The sequence below is a fragment of the Hyperoodon ampullatus genome, assembly GCF_949752795.1.
Source record: "Hyperoodon ampullatus genome assembly, chromosome: 15".
Classification (NCBI taxonomy): Eukaryota; Metazoa; Chordata; class Mammalia; order Artiodactyla; family Ziphiidae; genus Hyperoodon; species Hyperoodon ampullatus.
This window is the reverse complement of record NC_136928.1, coordinates 67,365,818-67,391,546: the sequence shown is the minus strand read 5'-3', so window position 1 is coordinate 67,391,546 and position 25,729 is coordinate 67,365,818. Positions and strand designations below refer to the sequence as shown.

At 41.7% G+C, this 25,729-nt stretch overlaps 2 protein-coding genes across 3 annotated transcripts; one reads left to right on the top strand and one right to left on the bottom strand.

The window, feature by feature from the left end:
• Positions 1-4,256: 4,256 nt before the first annotated feature.
• Positions 4,257-5,243, bottom strand: CCDC121 (coiled-coil domain containing 121; the record flags this gene model as incomplete). Its single annotated transcript, XM_079720720.1, has 1 exon — positions 4,257-5,243. One exon carries the CDS (start codon positions 5,241-5,243, stop codon positions 4,257-4,259), a length of 987 nt encoding a protein of 328 aa, XP_079576846.1.
• Positions 5,244-6,344: 1,101 nt separating this feature from the next.
• GPN1 (GPN-loop GTPase 1) lies at positions 6,345-25,071 on the top strand (the record flags this gene model as incomplete). 2 transcript variants are annotated; one of them, XM_079720790.1, is made up of 14 exons in its annotated part: positions 6,345-6,470; positions 7,177-7,270; positions 9,362-9,401; positions 10,169-10,235; positions 10,962-10,999; positions 15,212-15,290; positions 15,497-15,591; positions 16,553-16,598; positions 17,248-17,394; positions 18,120-18,202; positions 19,513-19,552; positions 20,202-20,292; positions 23,358-23,465; positions 24,986-25,071. In XM_079720790.1, the coding sequence occupies 14 exons, from the start codon at positions 6,360-6,362 to the stop codon at positions 25,069-25,071; spliced, it is 1,125 nt and encodes a 374-aa protein (XP_079576916.1). The 2 variants fall into 2 exon arrangements, with proteins under 2 accessions (XP_079576916.1, XP_079576915.1); XM_079720789.1 differs by lacking the exons at positions 6,345-6,470; positions 9,362-9,401; positions 10,169-10,235 and having other exon boundaries at positions 7,244-7,270.
• Between the last annotated feature and the right edge of the window lie 658 nt (positions 25,072-25,729).

Here is a 25,729-nt window from a genome sequence, read left to right as displayed (position 1 = left end):
GAATACTATACAGCTGTCAAAAGAACCAGGTCTTCTTTAAAAAAAAACTTAGCATTTGTTTAATAGCAGGTTTTAAAGCACCTTTTTCCTCACATCTCTTTAAAACAACTGATTCATTCAACCAAGAGACACAAAACCTTTACGTGACTCAGTGGGTAAGTCATTGGGGGAGAGGATCTGGGTCTCTGCATGCCACTCGAGGTAGTGGATTTCTTCCTAAGGCAACGGGGACAGCTAGGGGAGTGTCAGGTGGGGGGTGATACCACCAGATGTGAACTGAGATGGTGGATGGGGCTGCCCCTCTGCAGCACCATGCAGGACGGGCTGGATTTTCCATTTCAGTCAGGTAACCTTACCCCTTTAACACTATCCCAAGAACCAGGTCTTCTTGTATCATCATGAATACAGCTCCAAAATAAAGTCTGGGAAAAGCAAGTTATAGAATACATCAAGAGTCCCATCTGTGGAAGGTTTAAAAACATGGAAAAACAATGCTCTATCGTTTATGGATATATAGAAATAAAAGTATATAGACTCTATAAATATAGTACCTATAAATATATTTTAATAAAATATAGAAAAGATAGCAGGAAAACATGCACAGGCGTGATAAACATCAACTTTAGATAATGGTTCTGGGATCCAGAGGGACAAGTGAATGGTAAGTTCTTATTTTTTCAAATGGATAGTGAATTTGTTATACTTTTCTATATTTTTTGCTATGTCTGAAATGCTTCACTTAAAAAATCAGTTCAGGCACTTCCCTGGTGGTCCAGTGGTTAAGACTCCGTGCTTCCACTGCAGGGGGCATAGGTTCAATCCCTGGTCTGGGAAGAAAGATCCTGCAAGCCGCATGTTGTGGCCAAAAAGAAAAAGTTTACACAAACAAGAAAGAAAAAATACTCTGCCCACCTCCTTCTTCAGAAAGAACAGTTTAGGGATTTTACTTCTGCTTCCTCTTCCCCTCACACTAAGAATCAGCTCCCCCCCATGTCTTCTGTTCACCTCCATGTTTGCCATTCCATTCCGAACAGTCATCACCTCTTGCCTTTTCAAGAGCTTCCTAACTGGACTCCTTCTGCTTTTCACTGGCTTGGTACACGCCGCATACTGCTGTAGTGAGTTTTTATACTGTAAACTCGTTCACTTGCTTAAAGCCTAGTGATTTCCCAATGCACTTAGAATAAAAGTCATCCCCTTTACCTTGTCCTACAAGGCCTGCCTACTCTATTAACCTTTTTAGCCTCATCCGCCTCTGCTCTGTCCGTGTTCACTGCCATTCCCCAGCTACACTTAGCCACACTAACTCTTTAATCCTACTAAACTCCTTCCCATCTTAGGGCCTTTGCATTCACTGTTCCCTCTGTCCGGAATGTCGTCTTCCCCAATTTTTGTACATCAGGCTTCATGTCATTGTTCAAGTCTTAACCTAAATTTCACCTCAGAGGTCTTTTCCATCTAAATGCACTTTCTGTAACATCACCCTCTTTCCAGCATAGGAAAGCAGACAAAAAGTAGACTGAGATCCTAGTTGGCCAACCTACTGCTGGCCTGCTGACGGGAATTTCTAAGGGCCTTTATCAACGGGAGTCCCCAGCCCCTGGGCTGCAGACCGGTCCACGGCCTGTTAGGAACTGGGCCGCACAGCAGGAGGTGAGCAGCGGGCGGGCGAGCGAGCGAAGCTTCATCTGCTGCTGCCCATCGCTTGCATTACCGCCTGAGCCCTCCCCTCCCCCCCCCAATCCCACCCCCGTCCGTGGAAAAATTGTCTTCCACGGAAACCGGTCCCTCGTGCCAAAAAGGCTGGTGACTGCTGCTTTGTCAGATGACTCACCCTTTTAAAGTTTTCAAGCCCTCAGAGGCCTCACAAAGGGACAGCCAGAAGCAGTACACCAGATCAGATCCATTATCTGGGATGAGGAATTCAAAATAAACTGAGACAGGGTGGAAGTTATTCACTCCTGAATTAATTCATCTGGACAGCACTGGCAGGAGGGGGAATTAACAGCAGAGTAATAAGATTACCCATCCCTCTTTCCAGCTCCTTATCCTTAGTTTTATATCTTCCTATGGTTTTTGCATCGACAGAGAATAACGGTTTCGAGTGTGTCTTGGATACCATGTTTTTAAACAGGCTCTCTGTATTTTCAGCTCCACTGAATAGAACTATTCAGGTTAAGGCAACTATGTGCTACCTAACATTCTACTTTGTGCACTAAAACTGCATTTTTATTATGTGCACACTAGTATGAAGAAGACATGCAGAGTTGGTAAGACGTGAGAAGAGGTAAGTAGAAGGTACATTACATTGGAACAATAATGAAATCAGTGGGTATATTATAACCTGAGTTTATTTTCAATAACAACAAAATTTTAAGAACCGAGACATTACACATTTAACAGAAAAGTTGTTAAAGCTAGAAGTTAAGGCACATTGAGTCAGAATCCTTTTCTGAATCTAATTGTACAAGAATTCATTTTACATATGAATAAAACTGAAATCTGGGAAAGCCATTATGAACTTTTTCATCACTGACAATTTCTTGAAAATATTAAGTTGATTCTGTTTTACCATAAAGGAGCAACATTAAAATATCAGGCTATATTTCTGTACCAGGATTCAGCATTCAAAGAAATCCCCGATCTAACCATCAGTATGTCCTAAGTGCCAAAAATATAACTACCCTAAAAGTCTATATTAATTTAAAATACTACTCCTAGTTCTACTGAAGGGGCATAAAGAGGGTACACATGAATAACAAAACGCATTTCAAGGACTAGGAAGTGCTTATGCAGTAAAAACGTAATAAGTGACCTAAAGCTAAAGTGCTCACTCTATCGAAACTTCAGTCATCTTTGTCATCTTAGAAATTGAGGATGTTGCCTGGGAAAGAGATGGCAAAAGACTCTTTAGAAAGTTCTCCAAATATATGAAAACTTTCTTTTGATACATTTTCCTAAAACAGGCAGAAGCACTCAGTCACCTCATTCAGGCTAGAGGTATTTCTCCACAGAAAACTGACCAGGTATACATACCTCTATCTTCTCTTCCCTTCACACAGTTTACACAAAGCAAAAATGGTATGGGCTGAGCATCAGACAGAAGGTTACTCTGCCTAAGGCTTATTACACTTGCTATTAAAGAGTTTTTCAATCATGAGAAAACTGTAGAAGCAGCTACCTGATCACCAGCACAAACTTTACAAAGAGCTTAAAAACACTGTGTGCTAAGGTGGCCAAAGAAGTGAGGATACATGGACATTGGTTGTTTACAGAGCAGAAAGCAGAATATAACAATCTGAAATGCTATTCTTCAGGGGGCTTTTTCTATAAAGAAACCTAACTTAGCTAGGTGAAACACACCACACAACTATTTTCCTGTCACTTCCTCAAGGTGGTTTTTGTAAGGTCGGATCTTAAACGGCATCGCGAAACAGAGGAATGCTTCAAGTGAGCTTTGTTAGGGGGCGCTCCCCGGCGAGGTTCACTGGTCCGAGAGAAAGGGGCCAGAGAAGTCGCACCCGGGCGAGGGTTGGGCAAGATTTTATAGGGGAAGAAGGGAAAGGGGTGTGGTGAATCTGGGAGGGCGCAGGGTATTCCTTATTTGGTGGTCTCTTCGGGTATCGTGGCAATATCTGGTGCCGGTTACATCAGTCTTGGGACCGCTAGTCCCGCCCCTCAAAAGGCGGGAAGGCTGGGCCGGGTGAAAGGACCCCAGGTCAGTTCCTAGAACTGGGTGGTCCGGAAAGTCTCCAGGTCAGTTTCTGGAACTGGGTGGTCCGGAGAGTTTCGGTCTGATGCAACCCTGAGCTCCGCAAGCGCAGGCTCGGCGGCCATGGCTCACGGGCCCAACCGCTCTGCGGCATGTGGGAACCTCCCGGACCGGGGCACGAACCCGTGTCCCCTGCATCGGCAGGCGGACTCTCAACCACTGCGCCACCAGGGAAGCCCTCAAGGTGGTTTTCTTGAGGTAGTTTCGGGGTTTTTGACAAATGGTACTGGGTTATCTGGAGGTGTGAGGAACAGCCCATTTATTACCAAGAGCTAATTAAAGAAAAAGCTAACTTTAAGGGAAGCCAGTCCCACAAATAATCTAGCAGTACTGCTGGAGAAGAGTACCTAATGCTTCACACTAACACGTCACGATGGATATTTAACCACAGCACCCTGAGATCCCCAAGCCTTCCTAACCTGGTTTATGTTACGTAGCACCTAAGAACCCTTGCTCCATTCCTGACTTCGTGTTATTTTAGGAATTACTTTGGGTGTGTCCTTGATTTGGTGCCTAGGGCAGGGTTCAGTATGGTCTTTGGAGCACCTTGTCCTTTTGGGCACGGATTAGGCCTTTCTTGCAGCCGTTTCCTCCCCCAGCTTAAGCACTCTAGGTACCACTGATCTTGCTGCAGCTGCTGCTGCTGCTTTTTTAAACGGCTGTGAGTAGCCTCCAACTTCTGGCCTTTCTGAACTAGCTGTGGTAGTTTCTTCTGTAACTGCTGGTGTTGTCTGTCAATGCTACTGTGGAACTCAGAAGTGTACTGCTTTGCTGCCCTCTCCAATGCCTCGTTCTTGCTCTTCAGCTCCTTTGTTGGTCTCTTTCCCAGCTGCCTTGCATGTAGCTCACTCCGTTGTGCCTCCAGTAGTGCTTTATCCTGGAAGAACTGGACCAGCATGGCCTGTTTCTTTGCAGCTGTCTCAGCGAGGGTTTTCTTTATCTCCTGCTGTAGTGTCTGAATTTCTCTCTCCTGTTTCTCCTTTACTATCGAAACGTCCCTCATTGCCTCCAACTGCTTATTCAAATTGCATACGATCTTTTCTTTCTGCAAGAGCTCTGTTTTAAGCGCTGAATTTTTTCCTGCATATTTGGAGGTTAATTCTCGTCTCCTTTGTTCAATCTGCCCACTTTGTGGTGAACAGTAGTTCCACAGCTTCTCGGTTCGCTGTCTAGACTCCTTTGTTTGCTTGGTCAGGTATTCCAGAAAGAACTGGTTTTCCTCCTCGACACGTACGTTTTCCGCCAGCAGCTGCTTGGTTTCCTCCACTAACGGTTCTAGTCGGATTTGAGTTTTTTTGATTTGCTTGTCTAGCTTCATCATTTCCACTACTGCCTCTTCTTTAAACCTCTTCTCTGCCTTTGCTAGCTTCTCTGGCTTGAGAAAATTATTTATGAAACTAAGATCCGGTTGAAGGGAATTACTGGAGTCCTCAGCCGACCTGAAGGAAGAACAAGAGAGACATCCCCCCATGTTTTTCACGAAAAATTAGGAAATAATTTTTAAAATGCACACGTACTTTAATTCATATCCCAACTATTTGGGAGCACCTACGATGTTCCTCACACAAGGCACGGGGGACAGAGCTAGGGGTAAAGACGAGGGAGTGTAGTTTACAACTGACAATATGCCGTCTCTACAACCCTGCGAGGTAGTATCTCGAGGGTAAAGAGGAGAAAACAGGTTCAGAGAACTGAAGTGACTTGGTCACGATGTACACCGCCAGCGGGCGGCAGAGCCTGGGTGTAAACCCCAGATCTCACGGCTTACTGAACACTACAGCTGCTCCAAAGGGCCACCGCAGCCAACTGGGCGGTCGGGAGTAGGAGTGTATACATGGCTCGGCTCTTTCACCACCTTTCCGGGTGCCGAGGGCGCCTGGGTGGAGAGAAGCGCCCCCTCAATACCTACTTGACAAACTCGGCAACCAAACGTTCCTCCCCAAAGTCACGGTGCACTTTTGCGGAGACCGCCAGGGAGAGAGCCCTACGGTCTGGGGCTGGCGACACGCGGAAACGGCGTCCCAGTGCGGAGGGTTTTTCCAGTTTCTCCGGGCTGGTCTCTGCGGCTCTTGGCGGGGCCCAGCAACTCCGGCGCTCGCATCCCGCCCGGGTCCCGGCACGTCCAGCCCTGAGCCGCTTAACCTCCTCGGCCGCCGGACGAGCCCTAGCGGCCGGTTCTCCGGCGGCTCGGTTCCCCGCTCTCGGGGGACCGACAGGAAAAGGCATTCTCTTCACTTTCGTAGTGTGGGAGCCCGGAGGTCCCTTGTCGTCCCGCCCGCCCGGGATCCAGAGCTTTGCCCTTCCCAGGCCCTGCCCGACGACGGTGAGCGGCTCTTCAGGTGGCCTACTCCAGTCGTCCTCCCAGCGTCTCCACTTCCCCGCCTCTGTCCCTAGTTGGACCGCCATCCGGGTCAGGACGGACAGAGCTAAGGCGCACGCCTAGGCCCTTGGCCCTGCCCTCTCTGGCCGGTTTGGTTCGATTCGGCTTCGTTTGTTCTGTAATAGTCTCATTCAGAGTTCCGAACGTCACGGGAGCCTCTCTAGCTACGAGCGTCTCTGTGGTTGAGTGGGCGGAGCCAGGAGCAAGATGGCCGCGTTCGCCGCTGCTACGGAGCCGCAAGCTTCCGGGGGTCCCCGGCCTCCAGTGTGTCTGTTGGTGTTGGGAATGGCGGGGTCTGGGAAAACCACCTTTGTACAGGTGACCTGCACGGCGTGGGCGTAGTAGGAGCGCGCGAGAAGTTGTCTGTGGCAGGCGTAAGGCCAGGGGAGAAAGGGAGGTCTCTCTGGGGAGTTTGGAGGGTACCGGCGCCTGGCTTTCAGGGACTTGCCAGCAACCCCTGTTTCTTCCTCCGCGAAGCCGTCTCAGATGCTAGCCTGAGTTCATTCAGCCTCTCTTCTGCGTACCCTCAGTGCCTATTTGTGACGACAGTACTTGGTATTGGAATTGCCTCGCTAGTGCCAGCTCCTCGAAGGCAGAGGCTTAACAAGTAATTCTGGCTGTTAATAGAGTGCTTGCACACAGGCTTTCGGTGTAGCTTCCTAAAGAATTCCTTCTGGGGTGCCTACCATGTTTCAGGCACTGGGGATATAGCGGAAATGACAAGGTTGCCGCTTAAATGGAACTAATGTTTTTTTTGTGGGGGAGATAGAAACCCCCGCTCCCCCCCACCCCCCAAGTCAATAAGTGATGGAGAGTAGAGGAGTCTCTGTTGGATGTGTGATGAAGAAAGGTAGCGTTTCAACTGAGACTGAATGTTGGAGGTGGAGATCAGAAACGAATATTTAAGGTAGAGGGAAATGGAAGTGCAGAATTCTGGTAAGTTGGATTAAGGGGTGGAAGTTCTCTCTTTTTCCTTTATCATGCCTCTTGGTCTCAGTCCATCCTTCTCCCCATATGTCTGCAGAGGCTCACAGGATATCTGCATAGTCAAGGGTGTCCACCTTATGTGATCAACCTGGACCCAGCTGTGCATGAAGTTCCCTTTCCTGCCAATATTGGTGAGTAAACTGTACCAGAAGTTGTGTGAAGTTTCTCAGAGAATGGAAAGCTGTCAGCCTATTCTATGAGTCTTCAATGCTTCCATTTTTAATGTTTTCTAAACTGCCTAATTTTGTTTCCCTAGGATTTGCTAGCATCCTGAAACAGGCTTCTTCCTGATTCCCTTTTTCTCTTTGTTTACTCCTCCCCTCTTTCTAAATTTCCTTTTTTTCCTTACCACTACCATTCTCTCTACCTCTTTTGACCCAAGGGTGTCAGACTATGGTTCTTTGGGAAAATGAAGTGACAGAAAGTCAGTCCTCTGGATTTTAAGCCGTAAACCCTTCAGCAGGCTCTGTTACATAAACTTTGTTTATATAGTTTTTTTTTCCTTCAAGTTAAGAGCATGTGGGTTTTGTGCAGAGTTTGCTTACTGATCTGTAGGAATCTTGAAAAGTTACGTGGGAAAATATGTGTATATATGCCTGTGTGCATTGTCTTGGTGAGGGGTTCCTTCCCTCTTATCATCAGACTTGTAGAGGAGTCCCTGACTACTGTATAAAAAAGATTAAGAATGGATGGGATCCAGTGCCCTGATTCTTGATAGGATCTAGGTTTCCTGATTTTCAGACTATTCCTTGATGTTAGTCTTTTCCCTCCTGGTCTCTTTTTAATCCTATTAAGCTTGTACTCCAAACATACTAATTAAGGAAGACCTTGTATTAAGAAGCAGAAATCATTATGGGAAGAATTTTGAAAAAACAAAAAAATTCCATCTTTTCACTTAAAGGCTGGAACTCTAATAGTTGATGGGATATAGGTCTACTGACTGCTCGATAGGTTTAGTTAGATATTACTGGACAGACCAATTTCCTTTTTATTTAAAATTCCATCCAAATAATTTTTTTTCTAGTTTTATTGAGATATAGTTGACATACAGCATTGTATATGATTAAGTTGTATAGCATAATGATTTGATTTACAAACGCATGAAATGATTACCATGAGTAAGTTCAGTGAACATCTATCATCTCATATAGATACAAAATTAAAGAAATAGAAAAAATTTTTTTTCCTTGTTATGAGAACTCTCAACTTTCACATATAACGTGTAGCAGTGCTCATTACATTTATAATGTTGTATATTACATCCCTAGTATTTATTCACTGGTAGTTAGTACCTTTTGACTACCTTCATCCAATTGTCCCTCCCTCCACACCCTCTACCGATTTGTAGATCGGTAACTACAAATCCAATCTCTTTTTCTGTGGGTTTGTCTGTCTTGCAATGTAATTGACCTGCCACAGTATTTAGTTCCTGGTATGCAACATAGTAATTTGAAACGTGTACATTTCAAAATGACCACTATGATGAGTCTAGTTAATATCTGTCACCATACAATGGTATTATATAATTTTTGACTGTATTCCTCACACTGTACATCTCACTCCATGACTCATTTATTTTGTAACTGAAAATTTGTACCTCTTAACCTCCATTACCTATTTCTCTCCCCACCCATCCACTTCCCAAGTTAATGCCTTTATAAAAATGTTATCTGCATTACCTTTGTTACCAGTAAGCAAGGAGTAAGAAATAAACCTTTTTTCTTGATTTAGCTCCCTTTTTCTATGTATATGGTCACTGAGAAGGTATTTAAGTTGTATAAAACTTTTCTCTTTGTCTCAGACATCCCTACCATAACTTGAGAGCTCCTAGCCTAACATTCTTCTTGGGTTACTTGGCAGTTGTCCTTGGCCAGTGTGAAGCTGGATAAATTACTAGAAGACAGTGCTGACAATAGAAGCCTCAAAAGCTAGTTTCAGTTTCTTGCTGGGAGGGAAGGTACTTGCAGGGTACCTTTTGTCCTCCTAGTCTCTTCCTGAGCTTGCGTCTTTTGCTGTTGCAATTCAGTGATCTTAGCTTGAAAATTTAGAAAACAGATTGGAAAAGTACCTTGGATGCTAAGAGAGAAACTGATTTGTTTGCTCAGAGGAAGCAGAGATGACTTGAGAGGTCTGTTGGCTTAGATATTATAGGTGGAGAGTCTCAAACTGTATTGTTTCTTACGTGTTAAATTCCATTTCATTCTCTCTTTTTTTCCCTCCAGATATTCGTGACACTGTGAAGTATAAAGAAGTCATGAAACAGTATCCTTTTTCACATCTACTTTGGTTGTTGGCTCATCCCTGGCTACTTACTGTCTGTGTATTGTGTAGCTTTGAAAAAAGTGTTTGTGCCTTCCCTTGTGAAATATACTAGTAAAAGCATTCGATTGCTTTCAGGTAATTTTATGAAGAGGAGGGAAGGTGAATGTGGGGAGAAGCATTGTAGGTGATTAGAAATCCTATTTCAGCTTGTGAGTTCCGTTTTCTGCCTTTGTCCCGAACTGCAGGCTGTTGTAATTAGCACAGAGAAGGAGAGGCTAGCTGGGGGCGTGCCTGGGTCCCACAAGGGAGTATTGCCTTGGTGGATGCGTCCATTGATCACCATCCCCTTAGACTGGGAAGCTCAAAGATTAGTAAGATCAACTCTTAGTACATTGCTGTGTGAAATGTGTACTTTCCCTATAGGTAAGTCTAGTTAGGAAGACTAATTCTAATCCTCAGGTGGCTTGATGAGTGAGGATCAGAGCAAAGAGTGGTATATAAATGATCTTCATGGCTAATGCCATCAGGCTGTCAATGCCTGATACACCTGTCTGTTCCATTTTGGCCCCATTTCGCCTGGCCATTTCTAAACGATGAATGAGGTAGACATCGATAGTGAATGTTTCCCTATGAGGTTAAGATTGTGTGATACATACTAGTCAGTTGAACACTAATGTTATGCTGTTTTTGTGAGGGATTGTCTACATAATAAACTTTATCATCTAAATTGATCTATAAGCAATTTAAATCCTCAACTTAGTGTCTAGGTATGGACTTGGACCCAATGGTGGCATAGTGACCTCACTCAATCTCTTTGCTACCAGATTTGATCAGGTATGTCTGTCTCCATTTACATAGACATGGCTGTGTCAAAACCTGTGACTCTTAAATGGCTTAGCTTGATCACACTGAGAAAGAAGGGCAATCAACCTCAATGTCAATACAGAATATAAGGAGGCATTTTGGTGGACAAAGAAGTAGGCTATGAGAGGGTGATCAACATGGTGAGAGACTTCACATTGAACGTTGTGGCAGCCAATAAAACAAAGACCTAAGAGACCTGGGTTCTCTTCTTGATCTGTTATTGGCTTGCAGTGTTACCCTGAGGATGGGGTGGAGGGATGGGGAGTGGGATGGGCTACCAGGCAGGGAATGGAACAAGTATGGGGCTTTTCACTTGTGACAAATTGTTGTCATCTGTTATGTTTTCTCTGTCACATTCCACTTCCTTAAGAGTGTTTGGCAATCACTGATTTTTTACCCCGATTTCACTCAGTGATTCAGGCTGTTAACGCTTTACTGAAGCACCAAGAGAGAGACTTGGCAGGGACAGATCAAGTCTTCAGCTCCTTAGGCCTTGCCCTGTGCTCCAGGGTGTTGTGGTACCGCAGGTGTGGCTATGTTTCTTTGGTTCCATGAGCACGTTAGTTGGTGTCCTCAGACAGAGAACATAGAGATTCAATCGTTAATGGTGCCTGCAGGTGGGCCACTCTTGAGAGGGCCCTGTGATTTTTTTTGTTGAACTTGGATTCTGTTGTAATTGGCGTCTTTTTCTTTTAGGTGATGAAATTTATTGAGAAGGCCCAGAACATGTCTAAGTAAGTGATTTCAGTCTAATGCCTATTTATTACTCTGTAGTTGACATGTTTCTAGGTTTTTTGAAGGATTTTGGGTTACTATCAAGTTCTGAGAGGGTGTAGTTAGAGATGAAACCATGATAAGTGAAAAAATTGTTGGCAAGAAGACAGTCATTAAGATGCTCTACATGGTTGGGGAACTAAGATCCCACAAGCCATGGCGCGGCCAAAAATAAATAAATAAATAAATAAGAGCGACAAGACGCTCTACAGTGTAGAGCTCAATTTAATAGTATCCCACCCCCAATCACTTTGGTATATGTTCCCAGCTTCTTAGGAGGTATTTTGAAAATTTAAGTCCACATTCACTTGTCCACTTGCTTTCTCTTGCTTGTTGGCATTAAAGTCTATGAAATACCTTTCTAATCCTTGTTTAAATTAACATAATTTACATGATTCGGGGGAATATTTTTTAATTTAAAAAGTATCAAAATATAAAATAGGAGATTCTTATTATCATTACCCACAATGAACTGTTGTTAAATTTTTAATAGGTTTGCTTTTTTAAAAGAAAGGAAGATAATTTATTATTTTTGTAAAAAGGATATAGTCTTATTACTATAAATAATTCCTACCATATGTAGTATTTAAAAGATGAAACTATCACCCTTCTTGTCACTAGAAATAGCTATCATTATTATCATTATTGCTATCAGTGACTGTCATCCCAAGCGTTTCTATTCACATGTACATAGATAGAAGGATGGATGGATAAGGTGTTTTTACAAAAATAGGATCATACTAGAGTAGTTTTTTAAAGTAACAGCTTTATTGCAATATGAATTCACAGACCATAAAGTGCACTCTTTTAAAGTATACAGTTTAGTGGTTTTTAGTATATTCACAAAGTTGTGCATTGACCAGAAGTACCTGATTTCAGGGACTTCCCTGGTGGTCCAGTGGTAAAGAATCCACCTTACAATGCAGGGGACACGGGTTCGATCCCTGGTCAGGGAACTAAGATCCCACATGCCACGGGGCAACTAAGCTCGCGAGCCACAACTACTGAGCTCTCGCACCTCAACTAGAGAGCCCGCGTGCTGCAAACTACAGAGCCCGCGCCACAACTAGAGAAGAGAAAACCCGTTCGCGATGGCTAGAGAGAATCCCACATGCCGCAAACTACAGAGCCTGCGCCACAACTAGAGAAGAGAAAACCCGTTTGCCACAGCTAGAGAGAATCCTGCGTGCCACAACGAAAGATCCCTCATGCCTCAACGAAGATCCCGCGGTGCTGCAACTAAGACCTGGCGCAGCCAAAAGTAAATAAATAAAAAATAAATCTTAAAAAAAAAAAAAAGAACTACCTAATTTCAGAACATTTTCATCTCCAAAAGAAACCCCAAACTCATTAGCAGTCACTCTATTCCCCATTCCTCCAAGCTCCTGCTGGCTTCACGTACCATTTTACATTTTCACCAGCAATGTATGGAGGGTTCCATTTTCTGTACATCCTGGTCACTACTTTTAATTGTTTTTGTTTTTGTTTTAATTAATTTATTTATTTATTTATTAATTTATTTATTTATTGGCTGCTTTGGGTCTTTGTTGCTGTGTACGGGCTTTCTCTAGTTGCAGTGCGTGGGCTTCTCATTGCGGTTGCTTCTCTTTGTTGCAGAGCACAGGCTCTAGGCACGTGGGCTGCGGTAGTTGTGGCATGTAGGCTCAGTAGTTGTGGCTTGCGGGCTCTGGAGCTCAGGCCCGGTAGTTGTGGTGCACGGGCTTAGTTGCTCCGCAGCATGTGGGATCTTCCCAGACCAGGGCTCGAACCCGTGTCCCCTGCATTGGCAGGCGGATTCTTAACCACTGCGCCACCAGGAAGTCCAGATGTTGAGCATCTTTTAGTGTACTTCTTGGCCATTGGTATATATTTGGAGAAATGTCTATTCAAAATTTTTGCTATTTTTAAATGTTTCAGGTACGCATTATAATTTAACATGCATACACTGCAAAGTGATCACCCCCCAAAAGTCCAGTTACCATCTGTCACCATACAATCGATCCCCTTCACCCCTTTTGCCCACCCACAACCCCTTTTTCCTCTGGTAACCGCTGATTTGTTCTCTATATCTGTGAGCTTGCTTTTGGTTGGTTGGTTTCCTTCCCTTCCGCTTCCCTTTCCCTTCACTTTCTCTTCCCTTTCCCTTCCCCTCCCTCCCTCCCTTCCTTCCTTCCTTCCTTCCTTCCTCTGGGTTATTCCACATGTGAGTGAAATCATATGGTAGTTGTCTTTCCTTCTGACTTATTTTACTTAGCATAATACCCTCATGTTGTTCATCCATGTTGTCACAAATGGCAAGATTTCATTCTTCTTTTATGGCTGAATAGTATTCCACTGTGTATATACCACATCTGTTTTATCCATTCATCCATTGGTGGACACTTAGGTTGCTTTCATATCTTGGCTATTGTACGTAATGCTGCAATGAACATAAGGGTGCATATATTTTTTCTAATTAGTGTTTTTATATTCTTTGGATAAATACCCAGAAGTGGAATCACTGGATCATATAGTTAGCTCTATCCTTCATGTTTTGAGGAATCTTGCTACTGTTTTTCATAGTAACTGCACCAGTTTATATTCCCACCAACAGTTTACGAGGGTTTCCTCTTCTGTACATCCTTTTCAGCACTTGTTATCTATTTGGTAAGAGCCATTCAAACAGGTGTGAGGTGCTACTTCATTGTGGTTTTGATTTGCATTTCCCTAATAATTAGTGATGTTGAACATCTTTTCATGTGCCTTTTGGCCATCTGTGTGTCTTTGGAGAAATGTCTACATAATCAGATCCTCTGCCCATTTTTGAATCGGGTTGTTTATGGGTTGTATGTGTTCTTTATATATTTTGGATACCAATTCCTAATCAGAGATATGATTTGCAATTTCTGCTGTTCAGTAGCTTGCCTTTTAGTTTTTTGTTTTTGGCAATGCCCGGCAGCTTGCAGGATCTTAGTTCCCCGACCAGGGATTGAAGCTGGGCCACTGTGGTGAAAGCGCCGAGTCCTAACCACTGGACCACCAGGGAATTCCCACCTTTTAGTTTTGATGATGTTTTCCTTTGCTGTGCAGAAGCTTTTTAGTTTGATGTAGTCGCATTTGTTTATTATTGCTTTTGATTTCCTTGCCTTTGGAGTCAGATCCACAGAAACTTCACTAAGACAGATGTCAGTGAGGTTATTGCCTATGTTTTCCTCCAGGAATTTATTTAATGTTTTCAGGTGTTACATTCAAGTCTTTCATCAATTTTGAGTTAATTTTTGTGTATGGAGTGGTCTAGTTTCATTCTCTTGCATGTGACTGTCTGTTTTTCCCAACACCATTTCTTTCTTTTTTTTTTTTGCGGTACGCGGGCCTCTCACTGTTGTGGCCTCTCCCGTTGCAGAGCACAGGCTCTGGACGTGCAGGCTCAGCGGCCATGGCTCATGGGCCCAGCCACTCCGTGGCATGTGGGATCCTCCCGGACCGGGGCACGAACCCGTGTCCCCTGCATCGGCAGGCGGACTCTCAACCACTGCACCACCAGGGAAGCCTCCAACACCATTTCTTGAAGAGACTTTCCTTTCTCCGTTGTATGTTCTTGGCTCCTTTTGTCAATTAATTGTCCATGTATGTGTGGATCTTTGCTTTTTTAAAAACAGCTTTATTGAGATATAGTTCATAGGCCATACAATTTACCCATTTAAATTGTACAATTCTGTGGCTTTTAGTGTAGTTACAGAATTGTACAGCATCATCACAATCAATTTTAGAACGTTTCATCCCCTCAAGAAGAAACCCTCTTCTTTAGTTATCACTTTCTTATTCTCCCTCCCTCCATTTTCCTCCAACCCTCCCCCCGCCCCCAAGTAACCAGATGGTTTCCCAAGAGATTTACACTCTGGTTTTGCTTATCTCTCATTTTTAATGCAGTGTGTTTCTAAAACTGTCAGTTTTCTCTGTGATCATTTGCAGCAGTGATGTATTGGTGCTCCTGCCAAGGAGCCTGAATACTGGACATTGAATAAAACCCAGGGGAATGTGGTATGCACTTTAAGGGCAATGGGAAGAAGTGAGACTTGGCAGTGTGAAGAGGTTATTTCAGTCTTGAGTAACCAGATGTTAATGTTCTGTGGGATGGAATATCTTTCAGAATGCATAAATAAAAACTTCTTTAATGGTCTTTTTTGACACAGGTATGTCTTGATTGACACACCTGGACAGATTGAGGTATTCACCTGGTCAGCTTCTGGGACAATCATCACTGAGGCCCTGGTGAGTATTCTAGGACTTGTTACTCAGGGTAAATAGAGAGCCAGACAAGAAAAGCTTCTTATTGCTTGGGATCTTACGTGGGATAGAGTCATAGAGCTCTGCACACCTGCCTAAAGTGGTTCTTCCTTGCCACGGAAGGTAGGAGAAGAGTTTGGGGACAGGTCAAGAACCCTCTGACTAAAGCTTTGACTATTTTGTGGCTTTAGGCATCCTCGTTTCCAACGATTGTCATTTACGTAATGGACACATCTCGAAGTATCAACCCAGTGACCTTCATGTCCAATATGCTCTATGCCTGCAGGTAACGCGTTATTGTTGGGCATAGTATTATGTCAAGGTATGAAGTCTCCACTTCTTTTCCATCATTTTTGAGTCCTGAGTGCTTACCCCTAGGTTTTCATTCAGGCTTGCCACTCGCTTTAGTGGCTCTGGGTTAGGGAGGGGCTCTGGGTTAGGGCGGGAGAAGAAGCACATATACTGTTGGCATTCTCTATCAGCCACTTCTCATCTTCCTCCCTTGCTTGTTACAGAATAGGTGATGAATGAATATGAACCTTCTGGCAGTTGCCCCAAGTTGAATGAAATCCAATTCTGAATAGAATAGAGCCCCTGGTCTAAATGCCTTTCTTCTGTGTTGTGATAGGAAGAGTGAAATTATAACATGAGGAGAGACTGAATAAAAAGATTCATCCATGATTCTAAATGCACATGTTTTCCCAAGTGTGGTGCAATTAGGAGAGGAAGGACATGCCTCACTAGGCTATATTAGTGCATTAGACCTAGGAGCAAGGCGGACCATTATTAATGCTGCATTTTATTTTGGGGGTATGCAAAAACAATCACCCCGAGTTGTCTCTTCTATTATGACTAGGGATGTCTCTTCCTGTTAAACACAAGAAATCCTAGTCGAAATAGAAATCTGATGTTTGATAGCATGATTTTGTCTTCATATTAATTGTTTAAGAGACAGTTAATTTGGTGAAAAACACACACACACACACACACACACACACACACAACCAGGATCAGTACCAAAACATTATTACCCTAAGAAAAGGAGGGAGTGTGTATGTGTGTTGTTTGCTTGATGGTAGTGGTGGTTTCCTGCTTGGGAGGGGAGAATATGTGAGTGCTGTGTAAGAATGGATACCTGTATTTAGAGTCTGAACCCATCTCCCTTTTTATTACTCAGTTCCATCAGATAACAGGCAAGCAGGTGCTTAAGTGCTTTTACTAATAATGCCTCAATGTTTGATTTTCAGCATCTTGTACAAAACCAAGCTGCCTTTTATTGTGGTCATGAATAAAGTAAGTGGATTCTTCCTGTTGTGACTGAATATTTCTTTTTCATCAGAACCTTGTGTTTGGGTAGGTGAGAAGGATTATTTCAGATGCTGGAGAGCAGATTTAAGCTAACCTGAAGCAAAGTCATGAGCGCTTCTAGGAAATGGATTCAATCAAATTGAATGAATATATATCGCTGATTCTTTTCCAAAGTTTTTTTAGGCTAGATAGAGTAGCCCCTGGTCCACAGCGTATAGGTTACCCCTCAGGATCGGGACTGTGTAAATGGGGGAGGGACAGCTAGTCTATTGGAAGTGGCGGTTAAACAAAACCAAAACTTCTCTGTTGTTGTCTAGAATGCAAGAGACTATGTACTTGACTTCAGAGCCTGGAGGGTGCTGGCCTCCACTGTGGCCGTGGTCACTTGGCAGTGGATAGTGAAGGGTCTGCTCTAACGTGGAATATACAGATCTTCATTTAATTATTTATACTGCACTGCAGTCTTGGCTCTTTGTGACTTGTTGCAGTGGAGGAGGAAATGGGGGAAGCAGAGAAAGAAAATACATGAATTATTGCTCTTTGCTGTCATCACATAATTAAAAAATTTTTTTTGCCATTGTTTGATGTCTGACCTCATCTCTGGTTGCTGATAGTTGACTTCTCTCTGGTACAGACTGACATCATTGATCACAGCTTTGCAGTGGAATGGATGCAGGATTTTGAGGCTTTCCAAGATTCCTTGAATCAAGAGACTACATACGTCAGTAACCTGACTCGTTCAATGAGCCTCGTGTTAGATGAGTTTTACAGCTCCCTCAGGGTAAACTTTCTTGCTTATGCTGTTGGTCTCTCCAGATAACCTCATAACCCAAAGGGCTGGCTTTGAACCTATTTTGGAAAGGAAGTTCATTACCTTCTGAAAAGTAATTTTTAAGGCATAGCTTATTAAAAACTAGAGACTTAAAAGATAAATATGATACGGACCCTACCCTCAGAGAGTTTATGGTCTAGTTAGGAGAGAGGCTAAACGCAGAGTTGAAACATGATGTATTGTTGTAACTTACATTGTGATATCTTAAGAAAGATTAAAAGTTGGACCTGATAGTGGTGAGCGGGTAGATCACTTTTGAAATGAGAGATTTTTTGAGGATATAGCCAATATAGGTGTGCTTTGAAGGATGGGTAAGATTTGTGTAAGCAAAAGTGGGTGTGGGTAGCAGCAAGTATGTTAATTGCCCAAGTGAAGACATTGAGATACTAATTTTTATAGAGAACAGACTGTGGTTTGATTTGATAGGGAATAGATGAACTGCTGCTTGTTTGATCCTAACTATCTTTCTCAGTTCTCTATTTTCCATGGACTTATTTCCATCACTTTTGAGTAGGTATGCCATTTTGTCTTGTTTTAGCTTCATTCTTTGCCAGAGACTTCTTAAAGTAACCAAACCTCTTCTATGAAGATTTTATGAAATTTGAGCCAAATAATGTATGCCATTTAAAAATATACAGTTGTTTCCTCAGTGGCATTAATGATGCTTTTGGCAGGTGGTGGGTGTGTCTGCTGTTCTGGGTACAGGCTTAGATGAACTCTTCGTGCAAGTTGCCAGTGCCACAGAAGAATATGAAAGGTGAGGATAAAGGAACATTCTATTGATGGCACTCTTAGTTACCCACAAGTCTGATATGATAGCTGCTTTGCCAGGCAAAACATTTTGGTTTTCATAGTGTTTGTATTATATTTGCCATGCAGACGTGTACTGGATCTGACCACACTTAGGGTTAACAAGTAGCTGTTAACTTTTTAAAAAAAAAAATAGGAGTATAAAATCTTCACTGTATTGAATGATGAAGAACAGGTGTCATCAGACATTGTAAAAAGCCAGATGTTAAATATTTTAGGCTTTGTGGGTCGTATTATCTGTTGAAACTCCTCAACTCTCATTGTGGTGCAAAAGCAGCTATAGACAATTCCTAAACAAATGGGTGTGGCTGTGTTCCAATAAAACTTTATTTATGAAAATAGGCAGTGGGCTGGATTTGTCCTGTTTGCCACATTGGTGGACCCCTGATGAAGAACATAGACTTTGGAGTCAGATAGACATGGTTTAGATTTCTTTTTCCTCCAATTAATAAGTGTGTAACCTTAGCAAGTTTTCCTCATTTATAGATGAGGGATAATAGCATTTATTGTTAAGGTCGTTGTGGGGATTATTTGAGATAATATATCTAAAGCACCTAACACAATTGCTGACATGTAGTAAGCATATTTCTTAATAAGTGATTGTTATAACTATTTTCTTGGTTAATACTGGAGTTCCATTTATCTAAAGGAAAGTGGAGTCATAGCACCTATACACTTTCCTTAGGCCTGATAATTGGCTGCTTTCTAGCAAGCTTCATACTTAGCAAGAGCCTAATAGCCACATTGTGGTTTTTCAGAAACATTATTTTGATTTTTATTCATCAGATGAGGTTTGTTGTTTTGTTTGTTTTGTTTTGTTTTTTTGCATGTGTTATCAAAGCCTCAGGATAGACTCTTTTCTGTATCCTTTCATGATTGCCCAGATAAACGACATAATTATATATTGGGCTTCCTGAGCCCAGTAAGCCTAGCTTCTTTTACTCATCATTTAAACATCTTTTACTCATGTTTATCCAAGTGAATGGTGAACTCATCGGTCATGGTCTCCCCAGAGTTGATCTTCCCAGATCAGCAGTCAGTCTTTTGTCTTGTTGCTGATTTCAGGGAGGGGGCAGGCACCTTGGCTTTTAATTCCTTAGGGATAGAATCTCAGTGACTACGACTTGTTACATCTGATGTCTGGTGACATGAGATCTTTTGTTATTATCAAAGTACTAGGAAAATAGAAGTGATGTGGAGGGGAGCGACAGGATAGATTATTAATCAAAGGGATTTAGAAAGTGTTTCTCTTTCCAGAGAGTATCGTCCTGAATATGAACGTCTGAAGAAATCGCTGGTAAGAAAAGAGGCTGTTTGTGTATTTTAGGGCCACTGAATAAACTATCTCAAACTATGTACTAATCCTTCTGCCATAAACGCTTTTGTTTTGGTTCTCAATGTATCCTTTAGATATTTGTTAATTTAAACCTGTAAATTTGTATGTATGCTGTCTGGATACAGAAAGGCCCCTTAATTATTTTTCTTTTCTTTACTTGAAGTAATAAAAATCAGTAATTTTTCCTTTTATATATGCTGAGCCCTTCTTGTGCCATACCTCCACCCCTACTCTCCCAAGGTCCATTTAAAGGCTACTTGTAGAATTTTGTTTAAGAACAGAGAGGTAGTTCACAGCTCTTACCCCAAATGATCAAGTAACCTGTCCCCATCGGCTACATTGGACATCTTATCGCTGAGCCTTCCTGCTGTGTCTGTTTGAGGGTTCTTTTGATGATTTTGTGTCTAATTTCTGAAACCTCTAATACAGTCTGCAGAGCCCTCCGGAATGAACTTCTGCTAATCTGGGCCCACACTGCTCAATGTTTCTGTCATCAGCCATCCCTTATCTGCCTCTAGTATTTGTAAAATTTGTCATCTCCAGTTAGAAGTCTGGCATCTAACTTGGGCCTCCTTTTTTAATATGACAACATTTTCCTCTGTGTATATAGGCCAGTGCACAGAGCCAGCAGCAGAAAGAACAACTGGAACGACTTCGGAAAGATATGGGCTCTATAGCCTTGGACACCGGGACTGCCACAGGTACTGGAGGGTCTTCTGGTGTTAGGAACTAAGAGCGGGGTACACTTGCCTCCACTTAGTAGGTATTTATGTTTAAGGGAGAGAAAGAGAAAAGGATAAAGTAAATGTTGTATAGTGTATCTATCTATCTGTTCCTCAGTCAATTTAGATAAATCCTAGATCTGCGTTGTGTTTAGCTGTCTCTTTTAATCTCCTTTAATCGTGAATGGATCCTTTGTTTTTGTATTTCATGACGATGACATTTTTGAAGTGTACAGATGTAGATATATACCTACGGACATACCTATATCTAACGTCTATGTTAAAGAGGAATCCAATGTCTATGTCTCTCATACCACATTTATCTTATCTCTGTTTATATTTTTATACATATGTATATGATGATTCTTTCTCTTCAGGTAGTTTTTGGTTTACTTTGGCAAGATACTTGATGTCTACTTTTTTTTTAAATTACTTTTTAATCCTCCCCCTCTTTTACTGTTTATTTTGACCTAATTTTAGATTTACAGAAGAGTTTCATGAACTGCAAAGAATTGCCATATACCCTTCAGCTAGATTCGCCAAATGTTAACATTTTACCACATTTACTTTATTCTTTCTGTTATATATGTTTGGCTTTACATTTTATATAAATATATAAGTATACTTATAAAATATTTGTATATTATATATAACTTTTTTCTGAATCATTTAAGAGTAAGTTGCAGACATGATGCACCTTTACCCTTGAGGTTTTCTTAAAAATAAGGGCATTATTTTATATACTCTCATTGTAGTTATCAAAAACTAGGAAATTAACATGGACGCATTCCTATTATCTAATGTATAGACCTTATTTAGATGTAGCCATTTGCCCTTTATAGCAGGAGAAGATTCTGGATCTGTGTTGCATTTAGTTGTCACATCTCTTATTTTCCTTTAATCTGGAATGGCTCCTTAGTCTTTCTTTGCGTTTCATCACATTGATATTTTTGAAGTGTATGGTACTCATATTTTTGTAGAATTTTCTTCAATTTGGGTGTGACTGATGTTTCCTCATGGTTCGATTCAGGTGGCTCCTTTTTAGCAGAAGTTAACAGATGTGAAGTGTTTTTTCCATGTATCATATCACAAGGTACATGATGATGAGTTGTCTTTGATCACTTACTTAAAGTGGTGTCTGCCAGGTGTTTTCATCATAAAGTTATTTTTCCCTTCATAATAAGTATTTTGTGGGGTGATGCTTTGATTAGATAAATGTACTTTTAATTTTCAAATATTCACCCACTAGTTTTTTGTTTGTTTGTTTTTTGCGGTACGCGGGTCTCTCACCGTCGTGGCCTCTCCTGTTGCGGAGCACAGACTCCGGACGTGCGGGCCCAGCGGCCATGGCTCACAGGCCCGGCCGCTCCGCGGCATGTGGGATCGTCCTGAACCGGGGCACGAACCCGTGTCCCCTGCATCGTCAGGCGGACTCTCAACCACTGTGCCACCAGGGAAGCCCCACTAGTTTTAATATACATTAATCTAGGTAGGGATAGTCTTCATTTTCCTGTGATACATGTTGCAGATATTTTCTCCCTGTTTGTCAGTTGCCCTTTGACTTTGTTCATGGTGTTATTTTGCCATGCAAAAGTTTCTGTTTTGTATAAATTTGATGTAATCAAATTTATTTATCTTTTATTGCACCTGGTTTTGAGTCATAGTTGGGAATCCTTTACCTACACCTGTGTTAAAGAGGCATTCACTCATGTTTTACTGTAGTACTTGTATGGTTTTATTTTCTGCATTTGGAACCCTGATCCATTTAGGGTTTATTCCTGGGTATGGTGTGAGGTATAGGTCTGTGTTACCTTTTTCATAAATAGTTGTACCCACATGATTTATTAAAAAGTCTACCTTTGTCCCAGTGATGAGATGCTACCTGTATCATATACTAAAGTTTCGTATGTACTTGGATGTATTTCTGGATTACCTATTTTATTCCTCTAGACTGTGTGCCTGTACTGTGTGGCTTTAATTACATATAGAGGCTTTATAGTATGTTTTAATATCTGCTAGGGCTAGTCCTCCTCAAAGTTTTCTTTTTTAGTGTTTCCCTGACTATTCTTGCTCGTTTATTTTCCGAAATGACCTTTAGTATCAACTTAATGTAGCTCGCTAAAAAAACTCTTTGATATTTTTATTGGGATTGTGTTATATTAATTAATTAATTGACATCTCTTTGATGTTGCTCTTCCTGTCTAAGAACAAGGAATGTGCTTATATTTGTCAAGTCTGCTTTTGTGTCTTCCAGGAGTGTTTTCCTCATGTAGGTTTTGTTAAATTTGTTAAATTTTTCCCAAGGATTGTATCTCCGTTAGTGTTGAAAATGGGATTTTTCTTCTAACTGGTTATGTTTGTTTATGAAGACTTTTCATTTCTGTATTTTAGTCTTTTTATTCTGCTACTTTACTGACATTTTTTATTGTTTGAGTTAGTTTTGTCCTTAATTCTCTAGGGGTTCCTAGGTTGGTGCTCAAATTTAAATATATACACACTCACTCACCCACACTCATTGGTGGACTGGCCTTTAAAGGAGTAAAGTTCTGTTCACGACAGCTATTGCTATAGGTCTAGTAGAGAACAGCAAAGCCACTTGGTGGATTAGGTGCTGGAACCTGGCTGGGTTTACCAGTTAAGTGAGTTCCACGCTCCACACTTTTACTCTTGACCTATCAGCACACTGGATCTGCTCAAATGTCTTTAGCCTTCATAGGAAAAACCATAGCCTCTTCCAAGCTGAGAGCTAGTACAAACAAATGACATCACTATTACTATGAAGACAAGCTACTTGAGAGTTATTTTCCTCAACTTAAAAATGAGACCTCTTGGATTACTGGCCTCATGAAAGCACTTTGTGAAATAAACTAGTGTAGAAATGTTAAGTGGTATTAACTGTACATTTAGAAGAGATAAGATCCTGCATTTTATCATGATCACTTTCATCCTGCCAGTTTTTAATCGTAGTTACTTATTGTTTCAAAATCACTTTTTTGAGGAGGCCTATGTTCATGACATGCTACTGATAGATGTTTTCTATGTAGGCAGCTTACCTCCTGTGCTGGACCCTTCTGACTTGATCCTGACTCGGGGAACCTTGGATGAAGAGGATGAGGAAGCAGACAGTGATACTGAAGATATTGACCACAGAGGTGAGAGGTGGCTGAGGTGGCTCATGAGAACAGAACAGCCGCTTATTCTTTCATTGTTTGCCCGGGAGCTTCCTGCTACTGAGAGAAGACCTTGAGCATGAAGCCAGTAACAGGGGAGAGAGGACATGCTATAAAGGATGCAGCACCAGGAAGGAGTTCCATATATTCAAAGTTCCTGGCCTTCTTACTGAATGGTTAATATTGAGCTTGATTACGACCTTTTATTAGTCTTGTGTCTTCTCATCTTTAGGTCCTAACTCAATTTTGAGGAATCCAGGATTGTTTATTGTAATCGTTGTTTTAAGAATACAGAAGGAGGCCTCAGCAGACCTAAACCAGTCAGAAGGGACTGTAGCATTGAAGATAGAATGCCTCTGGAAACCCAAAAGTGTTCCACTTTGCATAGTTTTATGAACTGTGGACAGAATCTATTTCTTGAAACAACCCTTTTAGGTCCTAGCTGTGCCCAAGAGCAAACTTCTCCTTATTCCAGTGTGCTGGATACTAACATGTAAATAGCATCATTTAGTAAGATTTATTGAGGTATAATTTACAAACAATAAATCCCACCCTTTTATTAAAGTGTATAGCTTGATGAATTTTAATACATATATATATAGTTTTGTAATTACCATTATAATCAAGAAACAGAACAATTCTATCACCCTAAAAGTTCGCTCATGCTCGTTTTTATTCAGTCCCTTCCCCCACACCAGTTCCTGGCAACCGCTTATCTGATTTTTGTTCCTATAATTTTGCTTTTTCCAGAATGTTGTGTAAGTGGAATCACAGTATTTAACTTGCATTTGACTTTTTTCATTCAGTGTAATGCTTTTGTGATCCATCCATGTTATTGCATGTATCAGTAATATGTTCTTTTTTATTGCTGAGTAATAGTTCTATTATGTGGATGTACCTTTGTTTATCCATTCACCAGCTGATTGACATTGGGGTTGTTGCCAGGTTTTAGCTGTCATGAATAAAGCTGCTCTAAACATTCATTAACAGGTCTTTGTGGACAGAGGTTTTCATTTCTCTCAGTTAAAAATATGTAGGAGTGGGACCTCATTTTAGTTACTTTATGAAGGAGGTATTCTCCCCACTTACAGGTCAAAGAAATTGTACATTTTGGGCAACATGATAAATAGAGCCTGCTTCTAGGAGATACTTCCTTATTGGGAGAAGTGAACATACAGTGTCTTAGAAATATAGTTGACTCTTCAACAACTTGGAGATTAGGGGTACCCACCCTCCTCGCAGTTTAAAATCCCTGTATAATTAACTTATAGTTGGCCCTCCGTATCTGTGGTTCCACATTCGTGGATTTCACCACCTGTGGATCGTGTGGTACTGTAGTATTTACGATTGAAAAAAATTCGTGTATCCGTGGACCTACGCAGTTCAAACCCATGTTGTTCAAGGGTCAAAGGTACTATTTCTGATGGATGGGTGACAGCAGCTCTAATCCACCTGTCTAATGGGAGAGTTTAAAAAGAATTAACCTTCTTTTTTCCTTGCAGTTACAGAGGAAAGCCGTGAAGAGCCAGCATTCCAGAATTTTATGCAAGAATCAATGGCACAGTACTGGAAGAGAAACAACAAATAGTTTCTAAAGTCCAAAATTTTGGAACTCTGTGTGAAGGGACTATCCTTATCTCTGATTGGGGGCTACTATAAGGACAATTTTGTTCAGGATAGTAGTTTCTCTTATTAGTGAAATCTCCCGACTCAGATGAAGCCAGGGATAGAATACATTTGGACCTGGCAGGTAGATGCTGATTCCCCTTGGCATTTTCCTTGGATTTATGCAAGGAAGGATATTGTTTTTGGATGCTGATATCCCTTCAAGCCTAAAACTGCAAGTTTTTCATTTGAACGCACATACTTTTGCTGCTGATGGACAGAACAGAGAGAGAACTTAGTAGGCTGGATCTGTAGCCTCTACTTCTCCAGCATCTTGCCTTTGAACCTGCACCACGGGCTCCCCTCCTTTTAGCAGAAAGAGAGGGGGGAAACAGGAGCTTGTCCAGAGTGGCAGTGGAGTCTCCTTGGCAACCCATCAATCTTGGTATGAAATGTGCCTCACACTGGGTAGCTCATTGTAGAACACCAGGGTTCATTGAAGAAAGTGGGCAAAACATTGTTAACGAATAAGAATTCTACTTTAGATGGTTGACTTGGATAAATAGTTTTTAATTTTAACTTTGTTGGAAGCCTGCTTGTCATAATTTCAAATAAGAAAATTATCACAAATAGTCACTGCA